Genomic DNA, 12,912 nt, shown 5'->3' on the forward strand with positions numbered 1-12,912 from the left:
CTCGACAGTTCCCAGATGCCCCCAGACGAAGCTTGCTCCTTGCTTGGAAGGCCCTTGTACGCACGTGCTGAGTCCGCTGTGCCCCGTTTTCTTGAATATAAACACGTTCACTCCACACACACTTAGTCCACTTCTCTTCTCAGGCCCTTGGACTCTGGGCCTTAACAGCCTCCTCCTTGCTCAGCGACTCCGGCTTCGAGTCGCTTCCAGTCACGACACTTCCTCCGGCGGCTCAGACTGAGAGCCGCACAACGGTCTTCACTCGCCCCTCAGACCAGAGTGGCCCCGAGAGTTGGCTCGGTCTGAGCCTGCCTTGATCCAGGGTTCTCGCTCTGCACCCTGGGACTTCCGCGCACCACGCCTTGATGTAGGCGGCACAGCGAAGCTGGGAACCACTATCCCAGACTATTCGCGCCACACGGATACCACCAGCAACCCCAGAAACCACTATCCCAGGTGTTGCTCTGCCGAAACCTCAGAGCGGAGCACCTTCCGCCCGAAAATATGAAGCACCGCCAGGAAACCAGCCAACCAGCACGAAAAACCAGCCAAACCAATGTCCCGCGTGTGGAAATACAACAACGAAGGCAAACCGGGCCGAAACACGAAAAGGCTTGGTTGTTGAACTTGAATTTATTTGGAGTTAGCTGAGCTTGACCGTAGAACACTCGTAGCGACTCCACTTGACCTTGCGCGCGCCGCCGGGAGCAGGGACTTGGTCCCTGCGTAGCAACACGCCCGTCGGCGCAAGACGAACTCCGCAGCTTGCGGTCTTCGGGGCAAAACAAACTCTGATTATTATCATGCACATGCACATACAAAGGGCCTATCAAGTAAGGGTGCAAACATCTCCTGGGTACACCTTGAACAAGGGTGAGACACCCACTAAGCTACTGGCTTGGCGGCGCCCGTGAATGCGCGTCGGCCCTTCCATTGGCCTGTCTGTGTCAGTCATCACTTGATTACACTGATTACACCTGGGTGCAAATCAGTGATATCCTGATTACGCCAGGATCTTGTGGCCGGGATTGGGCGGACTTGGTCTGTCATCACCTGATTACACTGATTACTCTGGGTACAAATCAGTGTGTAATCAGGATGACGCCAAGATTCTGCGGCTCCCGTTGGCCCAAATCCATAGGCGACTGGTCAGGCCGAATCTTGTGTGCCCGACACCAGGGGCCGAAAAGCCACAACGGGGCGACCCTTCAGAGTGACCTTCCAAGCGGCAACCGCCAACTCCAAAGAGCAACTACCGCAGCTCCCAGACCGGCAATGTAGCCATCGCTGTGTACCCACTTCATAGGCGAGACCACGAAGTCGCACTTCAGGCCCTGCAGGCACGCCGTAGGCTTTTAGTCACGTCCTAGGCTTGGAGCGTCAGCTGTCTTTCACCAGTTGCCACTTATCCTCACGAACATCGTGCATCCAGACACCAACTTGCGCCCACAATCACCGTGTCTCAGTTTTGGCACAAGTTGAGGGACTGCCGGGCTGAAAACCTGAGCTGGGGGCAAAAATACGATGTTGATTCCATACCCCGGCTGTCCAACCGATTTGACATGTCTCAATTCTGGCTCGAATTCTGGGACTCTGAGGCCGGGAATCTGAGCTGGGGGCAAAATTACGATGTTGATTCCATACCCCGGCTGTCCAACCAATTTGACGAGTCTCAGTTTTGGTTCAACTTCTGGGACTCTGAGTCTGGGAATCTGAGCTGGGGGCAAAATTACGATGTTGACTCCATATCTCAGTCGTGGCACCCCAAAGCCGAGATGAAATCAGACGCCGCACGCCACGCCTTCTTCCCAGACCCCAGACTGCACATCTCATGGTCTGGTCCACAGGCAAACCTCAGACCGAACTCCAAATCACCAAGTCTCAGACTTTTGCCACCACTCTCAGGTCTCAGAACTCCGGGCATTCCAAACTGTGAGATCACCAATCTGAGACCTGAGGTCTGAGACTTAAGCAACCATGGGACTTCAAATCACAGACCCAGAAGGCCAGGGCTCAATTCGTCACCCAGAGCCCGATCCAAGGCCTGGAACCTCAGATCTGTGGCCTCTAGAGCGATTCTCAGACCTCAGACTCCAGACCGAATTCAAATCTCAGACCTGGGGATCTGGGGTCGCCGCAACTCAACGTTCGCAGAGCTCAGTTTCCAGATGTAGCCAGCACAACTTGAAGTATGTACAAAAACCAGACTTGGATCAAGAAATATCCACGTTCCAAGTGACATGTGGCCGGTACGTGGTAGGGTTTGGGCCTCTGACTGATGGGTCCTGGCCAAGAATTGGCTCGGACCTCGTCACAATCGCGCCTTTGATGCGTTCCCGCATCAAAGTGCAGCTCGGCAGTCACAGCGTCATCTTTGATGGCGCTGCATACGTACAGCGGCACCTCGATCGGAGGTGCCGAGTTCCCATACCGGTCCGCGATCTCAGACGCGGACGGCATCCACGGATCGCGCGCTGCAGGCGCAGCGCGCGGAGAGCCTTGAGCTTTAACATCACGCGCTGCAGCAGCAGCGCGCGGAGTACTGAGAGCCCCAGCGGAAGCGAGTGGGGTATCGCTCTCAGTACGCGAACGCTTCGAACTCGAAGCGTCCGATTCGTCCCCTTCACGCGGGCGAACGTTCTTGGCGTGAGGGTCGAGCGATACGCTCGACACTGAGTCTTTACGCTTTGAGGGCGAGTCCTCCTCGCCCTCCATGTCTTCATCGTCGTCGTCGAAGTCGACGACGTCGCCGTACTTCGCCTTCTGACGCTCGAAGTAGTCGTCGATGGAGAGATGACTCCCCACCGACTTCGAGGTCTTCTTTTGTGGCGCGCTCATCGTTGAATGAGCGCGGGTTTCTTCTCCAAACGCGGAGAATTGACGAATGGTCAATTCCGAATATTGGCGTGCGGAGACCCCGCGCGTCTAACCTTAAGGGGGGGATGGTGTAACGGGGTCACACGTACAAGTGGCTGCAAGCCACTTGTAAATTTAACAGATAGGTTATCTGTTAAACGTTTTGGATACTTCCTCACATTGGTGTAAGACACACCGATGGATACATTGAAGTGGACCACCACAGTGAGTGGTCCACACATACCCAAAGATCCTATTGGTAGAAAGCAGCATCTTTCTACCAATCAGAGACATGCATATTAGCGGGCCAGCCGCTGCCAACCCTTTCATAGATGATAAACAGTTTTTAGCAGATTTTAGAGGAAGATCAATTTACAAGCAATACAGTTCTCATTTTACCTCAAACTAGTTACTTGGAGCCTTGTCTAAGTTAACTTATATTTGTGTATTCAAATAAAATTAACCTAAGTTATTACTAAGTACATACGCTTCCTCAATCACGTTGCGCAACGTGTAAGCTAAAGTAGTGAGTCAAGTTAGACCCACTACACAACAGGAGCCCCATCAGTGCAAACTTCGAGCGGAAATCCCCACTTGCAGTGCTAACGGGTCAGATGCCGAGCCTTAGAGAAATTGCGGCGTTCGGTTCGTCGTCTACTGTGCACCGGGACCCGCGTAAGAAATCTTTCGCGCAGCGCGCACAACCCGGGGCCATCGTTGGGAAGTCGGACGAGACGAAAGGATTTAGTGTGTACCTCCCCAACCTCCAGAATGTGGTCGCGACTCAACATTTGGCTGCACCAAACATACATTATGACCTGCGCGCAATAAGGTAAATAAATAATTGAGTAATTGGTGTCAATAAGAACACAGAGCCACGGTTTTTTCGCACATTCAAGTGTATTGAATGAAGAGCGAAGTTACTAGTGCATGGCCTCATCAACCGTCTTGGCGTCCCAATAGGCAGCGTTTTCTCGTAAGAAAATAATCATCTCCAAGGTGATTGGCATCAGGCCATGACGTTCATGTCCGAACGTGATGCGAGCCACGCTGAAAACGAGCTCGACCTTGCTCGATGTCGCCGGGATAATGTGAAGCAGTTTGTACTTCGTCTCCTTCGCAGCCAACCGGCGGCGCTTTTGGAGCTGTTCAACGAAGGAGTCCTCCTCCTCGTCATCGTTGGTCTCAGCAGGCTGGTTGCTCACAGCGAACGGTGTTAGAATCGACTTCTCAGCTCGTGTAAGTCGGGACGTGTTACCGCCCAGTACTTTAACGCACCCCGCCTCGAAGTCAGGACTATGCACTATCTCAGCGCGGGGTCCTAAGTAACAGAGGTACATGCAGTATTAATATTAGTAAAAGAAAATTAAATGGATAATAAAAAAACGTATCGATGAAACGTGCGTAGTGCGGCTTTATGGAAATTAATCCATCCAGCCAGATTCGCGCATCCAGTAACGAGACGCCTTCACCTTGCAAGGCCTTTGACACTGACTCCACATTCTTGAGGTCCTTGAGCTAGCCGCGCAGACGGCGGTTGCACGCAGGTGAAGGCATCAAATCGGCGATGTCGTCGTCCCTGCTGTTGATAAACTCGAGCGACTTGAAATATCGGTTCAATATGGCGAAGGTGGATGACCACCTCGTGTCCTGCCGAATAACCGGGCGGAGTTGCGTTTTCGCCCTAATAAAATCAATAATTAAATGCAAAATTAGTGATTGGTGTCGCTAAGATAAAATACAAAATACTCACCGTAGCCTTGCCGACTGCGTCAGTGTTCGCAGCCGAATCATAAGCTTTTGGACAGTATCCAGTTCCTCCTCGTAGTCTTGCATGTCAGCCTGCACTGCTCGGTTAAGGCGGTGACTAGCACAGCCTACGAGCGGCACGTCCACCAGCGTCGCTAGGCGCTTTTTCACCGAGCAGTTATCGTCTACCAAGAAGCAGCACTGATCCAGTTGCTTCCCGAAATCTCGGGGTAACATGGTTATAAGGAACTCCATGTGGCCGCGCGGCGAGAGATCCTCCTTCTCCTCCAGCAGCGGAGCCATGCAGAGCAACGGAATCGTCACCTCCCCTTCAACCTCGTAACAAGCGTATACCGCAATGTAGTGCTCAGATGAATGCATCCATTCATCAAAGATGAGGCCAAAGCGGTCAGGTATCTCTAGCGCGATCGAACGCTCGACCGCCTTGGTCAAGCTGGTCATCCCAGAGACAAGTGTCTCCACACAGATTGGATCGAGAGTCGAGTACCTGCGAACGCATTAGAAAATACTCAGTAGAAATTAATAAAATATAAAATACATCCGTAATTCTTACCGTCTAGCCGCCTCGTTTTCACAAAATGAGAGCAGAAGATTGCTTTTGAGATCCACTCCATCCAGCAAAAAAGTTGAGAGAGGAACGGCAAACGCAGGTGCGGGTGGGGCGTTGGGCACTAAATACCATGGTGAGCAAGAGGAAAAATTGAAAGTGGTCTTGCAGAAGTTTGTAAAGGAACAGCAGAATGACTGGGTGGGCGCTGCAAGAAATAATTTAGGGTTTGATACACATAAAATTACCTGAAATAATGTGGCCCAACATAAATAACGTGCACATCCAGGCATGATCGAGAAAATAAATAACTTGCTGTTATTTATCAAAATTACTGCAGCGACAATATTTTTTTCGGGGGCCCTGATATAAGACAGCGAACATTCCAGTTCCCATTATCCAACCGTGTACAGTGCATGTTGTGTTTACCAAACGTACTTCGAAGTAAATGCAATTTTTCGTGCTGTTTATTTAAAAAAAATACGCTGGAAAACAGATTTGGTTTTTCAGTTTTTTAATACACCCTCTTTGTCAGTTGTACATGATACCAAGTTTTGTATTGCTGAGCAATGTCGTGTTTTACTTCTGGAGACGCGATGGCTGAAAGGAACTTGGAAACGCGCGACGGGTGAATATCTTTTGCGTAAAGCTGCTTGAACGTATGGGTTAGTATCCTGTTCCACATCTCGTTCTCCATTGTGATCGGAGGGACTTGAACGCGCGCCAACATTTTGTTCAGTCTTGCACCAGAAACCGACTTCGTTCTTTGTGAAGGTTTGGCAATGTTGTCGTTGCTGGAGTTGTCTCTCAGAGACTGAACGTGTCTCGGGTCTGTGTTGATCATGGTCGCGTTGGCGCTTGAAATGAGGAGAGTGGTAACCAAGACCAGAGCAGCATATACGTGCAGACGCATCGGTAATGAATCGTGTTGAGGCTCAGCAGGAGAGTGGGTTCGGTGCGGGTGCTTCCAAAATGACAGCACCAACCGAGACCTGCACATGAAAGTTGTTCACGGTCGTCAAAAAGACGCAGCCGCCTATGCTAGATAGGCTATCCATTCATTTGCTGGTCATCACACCGACTTCCAACAGTCAGCTGAGAGCTGAGAACGATGTTGACGCCTAATAATAATGGTGTCAAGATAATCGCTCTTCGTCGTTACCCACGTAAACCGCTTGGTTGCCGTACCGGTATCTATCTTTATCTACTGTACATGTACCTGGATTTCAAGAACATTGACCTGGTTATGGCCTACAAGTAGAACGTAGCCATACAGTAAGTATATTTGCAGACACGAGCAATACCGATGGATGTTAAACCTGCGTTTCAGGTATTGTAGCATCGACTCAGTTTGCTCGGTTGTCCTATTAGCGTTGCAAAATGTCTTGTTTGATAGGGTGTTGACTATAAGTTATAGTCAACACCCTATCAAACAAGACATTTTGCAAGTGTTATAGTCTATAACATGCTGTGTACTAGGAAGCTCGTACATGTATTTAATATTGTTGAAGCGGATCACAATACATGTGCCGTATTACTTATGTGCTTACTCTGTAAGCCTTACAGTGTGGTACTGACATGCATCTGCATGTTTTGCTTTTGCCGTCCAAACATTGTTCAACAGTAATCTTCGACAAATGCAACGGTAGATGCCCAGGTACTTCGAAGAACTGTACATATATTGTATTTGGCGCTTATCACTAGTCAGCATTGTCGCCGCCATCGCTACTTAAGTCGTCATCAGATGGTATGAAAAAACTACAATAAAAAACGACGACGACACGGCCTCAAGTCTAACAAAAAATACTGTGTTTGCGCGTGTTAGATCAACTTCCCATAGCCCAAGTAAATGTAGCGAACTTCTCGCCCCAGATCGACATACACAGCTGCCACTTCTTCAAAGCGTGGGCGACAGTTTTCCCATTTCGAGGGGATCGTGAGCCCACGATTATCACGCAGAAATTGGACGCACAATTCGGCTTTTGTTTTGTCACGGCAAACGGAGGCAGCATCGCTCATGGTAGCTCGAGGAAACCAGTCACCCCATTCATCTTGAAACGCCATAAGCTTGTCTTTGCTCAGTCTCGCATACTCAGTATGCGCATAGAGGAAGCTCATCTCCTCCATTGTATCAACCACATCGTCAATCATCCGGCAGCCCGAAGTGATGAACTCCTTACAGATGAAAGAATCAGCCCTGAGTTGAAGACCGCGCTGTTCCAGAGCTCTTGCCAACCTACGATATCTTCTACTGGCGCTTTCGAGCTCGGCTTCATTTGCCATCTTCCAGGAAACATTATCGACATACGCCGCGAATCCTGGTGCTAGTGATTCCAAGTAGGCCTCTCGTTCTTTCTTCTTTTTCTGCTTTATTTCAGCCAGCATCGTTCTCTCCGCGTCTCGTTGTGCGATGTCCCTCACCCACGCCAGCTTCGACCCGAAGAAGCGCAGCACGCAGTTTTCCAGCGCGACGCGATCGTACAGCGAGTTTTGCCGGCCAGCTTCGCGCACAACTAACGAGAGATTTCTCACACCGTAGATCTCTTTCGCCACCTTCCTTGTCGCGAGTGGCGAGTAACTTTCAGTCTTTGACTCGCACTCGCGACAGAGCCCGCGCAGAATCACAGGGTTGTCGTTCTCGCACCGGCAGCAGTACCTCGCCAACGGAGCTTCACAGGTTGGGTAGCAATCTCCCGTGACCGACTGCAGCTTGGTGAGTGTTTGGTTGCCCAAATAGCTAAGGATGTGCTCGAACACGACGTCGTTCAGGATGCAGAAACCATTGACCCGGAGCTTCTCCTTGCTATTACAACCAACTGAATCGCCTGCAACCCCTTGGACCTTATCTTCGCTGCAATCATTTAAAGCGTCTTGGTCTTGAATTCGCTTCATGGTTTAATATCTTCCTCTGAACCCGGCAAAATGGAGAATGACATGCTGCCGGTGGAGCTTGAAGCGCCAGGTACCCAGTTGACCACTGGGTACAGCAGCCGATGGGTTGAATAGAGTCACTCTTTCGGGGGTACTTGGAACAGTGTCGCTCACTTGAAGTCCATACAAATCGCCCGATCCGTCGCATATACTCAACTCCAGTGAATCTTTCCGTTTAACGTTTTATTCAAGGCCAACGTGGGGTGAGGAGCCCAGGAGCTCATTTCCAAAAGATCTGAACTCTACTACTGTAGCAATCGTCATGCGAGCCATGCAGATCGTCCGCCGCGCCGCGGCCTCGCGCGCGCTTTCCGCGTCCGCGCTGCGCCTGGCGCCCCGTGCTGCCGCGCCCTTCCTGTCGTCGTCGCTGGCGCCCAGCCGCAGCCTGCTGGCGTCCGCCCCCGTGCGCGCGTTCGCCACGGGCGACGACGACTTCTTCGTGGAGGACGACGAGGACGACTCGTACGTGCAGTACCCGCCCGTGGGCGCGCGCGTGCAGCACCGGGCGCCGCAGTTCACGGCGCCCGCCGTGGTGGACGGCGACATCGCGGACGTCTCGCTGGACACGTACCGCGGCCAGTACGTGGTGCTCTTCTTCTACCCCAAGGACTTCACGTACGTGTGCCCCACCGAGATCATCGCGTTCAACGACCGCGCCGCCGAGTTCCAGGCGCTCAACACGCAGCTGCTCGCCGTGTCCTGCGACTCGCCCGAGAGCCACCTGGCCTGGACGCGCCTGCCGCGCAACAAGGGCGGCCTGGGCAAGATGCAGATCCCCATCGTCTCGGACATCACCAAGGTCATCTCGGCCAAGTACGGCGTGCTCGTGGAGGAGGCCGGCGTGGCCCTGCGCGGCCTCTTCATCATGGACAAGGAGGGCGTGCTGCAGCAGATCACCGTCAACAACATGCCCATCGGCCGCAGCGTGGACGAGACGCTGCGCCTGATCAAGGCGCTGCAGTTCGTGGAGGAGCACGGCGAGGTGTGCCCCGCCAACTGGCAGCCCGGCGACAAGACCATCAAGGCCACGCCCACGGACAGCTTCGAGTACTTCTCCACGGTCAAGGAGGACGCCGACGACGACGACGCCGCCGCGCTCACGCTGGTCAAGGACAAGGCCCAGTTCGAGGCCCTGGTCAAGAGCGGCAAGCCCGTGGTGGCCGACTTCATGGCCCCGTGGTGCGGCAAGTGCTCGCAGATCCTGCCGTTCGTGGAGGACCTGGCCGAGGCCCACCCGGAGGTCACGTTCGCCAAGCTGGACGTGTCCATCCCCGAGGTGGAGCAGCTCAAGGACGAGCTCGAGGTCGGCGCGTACCCGGAGTTCCGCTTTTTCAAGGGCGGCAAGGAGGTGCACGAGAAGGTCTCCGGCTACAAGAAGTCCCTGCTCAAGAAGGCCGTGCAGGAGCTGCTCTAATTTACTGTCCCTACCCGTGATGCACTGCACGGCTGGTTTTTCGACGCACGCTCGAATTTCCAGTTTTCAGCAACGAATTCTCAGTAACAAGCAAGTACCATGCGATGCTTAAAACATCTCTTCCTTATCATGAGTTCACACATATCCGTTTGAAAGGCTGAGTTAGGCATTGTCAGCGTCGTAACGAGCACGAGCTAGCCTCTGTCGACGTTCTTTGTCGGAGGTGACGTCCGATAGATCCATGGAGGCGGAGAGCGGAGCCTTGGAGCCGAGGCCAGCCGTGTCACTCCGTCCACCTTGTCCAGCTGCCTTGATCGGAGCTGTGATGCCTGTGCCATGCTTGCCGAGGCCCTCCCCGCTCTTCCATCCCATCATCTTGAGCATTTTCCCACCGATACCAGATTCTAATGAGCTTGCAGGAGGCTCCGGAGCACTGATGACCGGAGCAGGAGTAGGAGCGTGCCACTGATTGTTTCCTGGTGCTGGGTTGGAGGGCGCGCGCTCTTCCTGCCGCTGCTTCTTGGCATCTCGTTCCATCTCCTTTTCATGCTCGCGGTATTGGGCAGCGATGTGCTGCTTGTTTTCTTTTGCCTTGGCCAAGTTGGTCAGGTGCAACTTCGACAGCTTCTCGTGTTTATGAAGCATTTCTAGAGATCCGAACTTACGTCGGCAAAGCTGAATAACCACCAACACGAGTCCACAAGGTTAGTCCAAGAAAGCAGATCAGCATATCTGCAAGTCCTACCAGGCAAATCGGCACTTCTTGGGGAACACTTGTTAAGGCGTCAATCACTGAGTCAGCGCTGGTTGCAGCCTTCTGCTGTGACGAATGGTCCTCATTTGTGCTCGTAGTCGATACAAAATGTGTTGTATCGCCAACTTGGCGAGATGGAATAGGTGCTGACGCGTTGGAACTTTCATGTTCCTGCGCTTTCGCTTCCCGTTGCCGCTGCGACCACTTAGCAATGTCATCTGCACTCTTGCGCTTCATTCCCACGCTAGTCGCGCTGACAGCACTTGCAGCTGGCACCGTGACAACACTGCCAATCGTTTTAACCTGGTTCTTTTTCTCGAAGGCAGGCGTTGTGGGGGCAAAGGCGGTAGTTTTGATGCCGAACGAAATCCCGGGTGTTTTCTTCTTCTCTTTCTTCAGCGACAGACTTAGAGCAGGCTTGTTAGCAGTAGGCATCTTCTCCGCAAGCTCTTGAAACGGGGCAGTATCAACGGGAACCGGTGGCACAAAAACTTGAAATGCTGCTGCGCCGCTTTCCGAAGGTCTCACGCACTGGTAGTACACACCAGTGAACGAGTTATGGTATACCTTTGTTTGAGCATCGTAGTAAAACATGCTGTCTGGATCCCAGTACAGTCCATATTCGCTGGCATAGACGTAGCTACCGCCTGCCGTCTCAAACGGAAGTGGCCACATTTTCTTGGGCTCCTCGAAGTGGGGCGTTACTTCTGCCGCAGCGCTATCCAGTAGTGCACTCACGTCAGCTGCAACAAGATTCTGCTGATAATCACAATTGGTGACGATGCAGCGTAAATGCATGGGTGGAGCAGGAGGAGTGACATCCTTGAACATTAGATACGTTTTTGCACTCGTAGTGATGGCCCAGTTCAGCAAACAAAAATGCAACATGCGTTCACCTGATCAGTATTCGCAGCATCAGCACCGCGTCCTTGTGAGAGTGACCACTGCGCTTGTTCCAACGCCGTGACCGCCATGGAGCTCCCCGTACGGGGTGGAACTTGGAACGAATCCGGAGGATAGTGTGACCTGGTGGAGAGAGTATCGCGCGCATACGACACCTCTACGTGAGTATTCTGAACAACCAAGTCGCCACATTTTTTCAAGGCTTGGGTCGCTGCCTACATATAACAACACATGCGCACACAAATACCATAGATATCGAAATAGTCTGTGTTAGAAAGTACTCATTTCAGGTAAAGCGTTTGAAAATGCGTCGTACTTCGATGTCGCGAAATTCAACAAAGCCAAATCCCCGAGAAAGGTTCGTTACACGATCCCGAATGAGTCGGATATCTTGCACGCCGTCAAATTCTGCAAACACCACTTGCAGCTGAAGATGGAGACAAAAATCTTAGTACAACAACAATACCAGCGCCCTCAATCGCAGCACGAGCACATACCTCTCCCTCTTCAATGTCCGGTGGAAGAAGGCGCACCATTAGTACTTGCGACGGCGGAACGCTTCGGGCATTTTCATCACGCCGCTGAGCATTCTTGAACGGCTCATCATGAGCAGGGGGGTCTCCATAATGCGAATCACTGTGGCTGCGTATTTGCTCCGTTCGAAGAGCTGCAGTTACTGGTACCTCCTTCGTCTGAGCAGTCCTGGGTGCGTTGCACTGAAAACAATTCGTTCGACGTGCGAAGTTGGTCACATTGCACTGTAATACCCGCCGCACCAACAACAGTTAGCCTTTGCCCAGCAAAACGTTGGCAACACAAAGCCGCACGTCGTCACAAATCCAATCCGGTCGAGGCTGCCACCGTTCTCCAGGACGCTGACTATCATGGTGCGAGTCACCATGGCGAGACCCCACACTTCCCCCTCTCGGGCGACCAGCGTCGCCATCCGGGGAGCGCCGACGATATCCATCCGTATAGCTGACTGTCACTCTCTGATGCTGCAGCACAAGAGGCCTCAACTCTACAGTCACATACATAACCACAATACAACACAAGAAATCAGTATTACTACCAGTATCACGATACGAACTACTACTAAAAAAATGTTTTACCAAAGGCACGCACTGCCTCCACGGCGCCCTCCACTCGGTCAAAATCCACGAAAGCGAATCCGCGAGGTTCCCCCGTGGTCTACAGCATACACACACACAATTCTCAATTAATTAACTTATCTATCCATCAACTAACTAACAGCCTTATACCAATAGATAACTAACTGTACGCACCTTGTCGTACATGGTTCGGGCCTGCTGGGGCCGGAACGGCTGCAGCGTGCGGAGGATCTGGGCGAGGCACGGGAGCCACACGGCGGTGAGTAACGCGGGCGTCTCTCTCTCTCCTCGTTCTACCGTCGCTCCACCCGCCGCTCTACTCTACAGATCTACTGTTGCAACGTTTCAGCCTTTGTATTGTACCATTTCGTCGTCGACGGAGGGCGCCAGACCGCGCAGCAGCAGCGTGGAGCTGGGCGCGTGCTCCTGCTGCGGCGCGTGCGGGCTGTAGCGCTGCCCTCGAGGCGGAGACGCCGCGTCGCGGCGGCCGAAGTGCGCCATCGGAGCTGCTGGAGATCGGTGTCAGTTTCTCTCTTGACCAGTAATGTCACTTGGAATTTGTATGGAAAGAGTTTCCGAAAATTACAGAAAAGCAGTCGTAATGTAAGTGAAGTTTGTATATTTC

At 52.4% G+C, this 12,912-nt stretch overlaps 2 protein-coding genes across 2 annotated transcripts; one reads left to right on the plus strand and one right to left on the minus strand.

The window, feature by feature from the left end:
* Positions 1-8,366: 8,366 nt before the first annotated feature.
* On the plus strand, positions 8,367-9,518 carry IUM83_08485 (Thioredoxin-dependent peroxide reductase; the record flags this gene model as incomplete). Its single annotated transcript, XM_067932862.1, has 1 exon — positions 8,367-9,518. The coding sequence occupies one exon, from the start codon at positions 8,367-8,369 to the stop codon at positions 9,516-9,518; it is 1,152 nt and encodes a 383-aa protein (XP_067783551.1).
* A 162-nt stretch (positions 9,519-9,680) lies between these two features.
* Positions 9,681-12,788, minus strand: IUM83_08486 (RNA-binding protein 10; the record flags this gene model as incomplete). The annotated part of the gene is made up of 9 exons (XM_067932863.1): positions 9,681-10,193; positions 10,264-11,028; positions 11,169-11,390; positions 11,492-11,602; positions 11,673-11,933; positions 12,003-12,196; positions 12,288-12,366; positions 12,462-12,518; positions 12,651-12,788. The coding sequence occupies 9 exons, from the start codon at positions 12,786-12,788 to the stop codon at positions 9,681-9,683; spliced, it is 2,340 nt and encodes a 779-aa protein (XP_067783548.1).
* Between the last annotated feature and the right edge of the window lie 124 nt (positions 12,789-12,912).

The sequence above is a fragment of the Phytophthora cinnamomi genome, assembly GCF_018691715.1.
Source record: "Phytophthora cinnamomi strain GKB4 chromosome Unknown Contig99, whole genome shotgun sequence".
Classification (NCBI taxonomy): Eukaryota; Oomycota; class Peronosporomycetes; order Peronosporales; family Peronosporaceae; genus Phytophthora; species Phytophthora cinnamomi.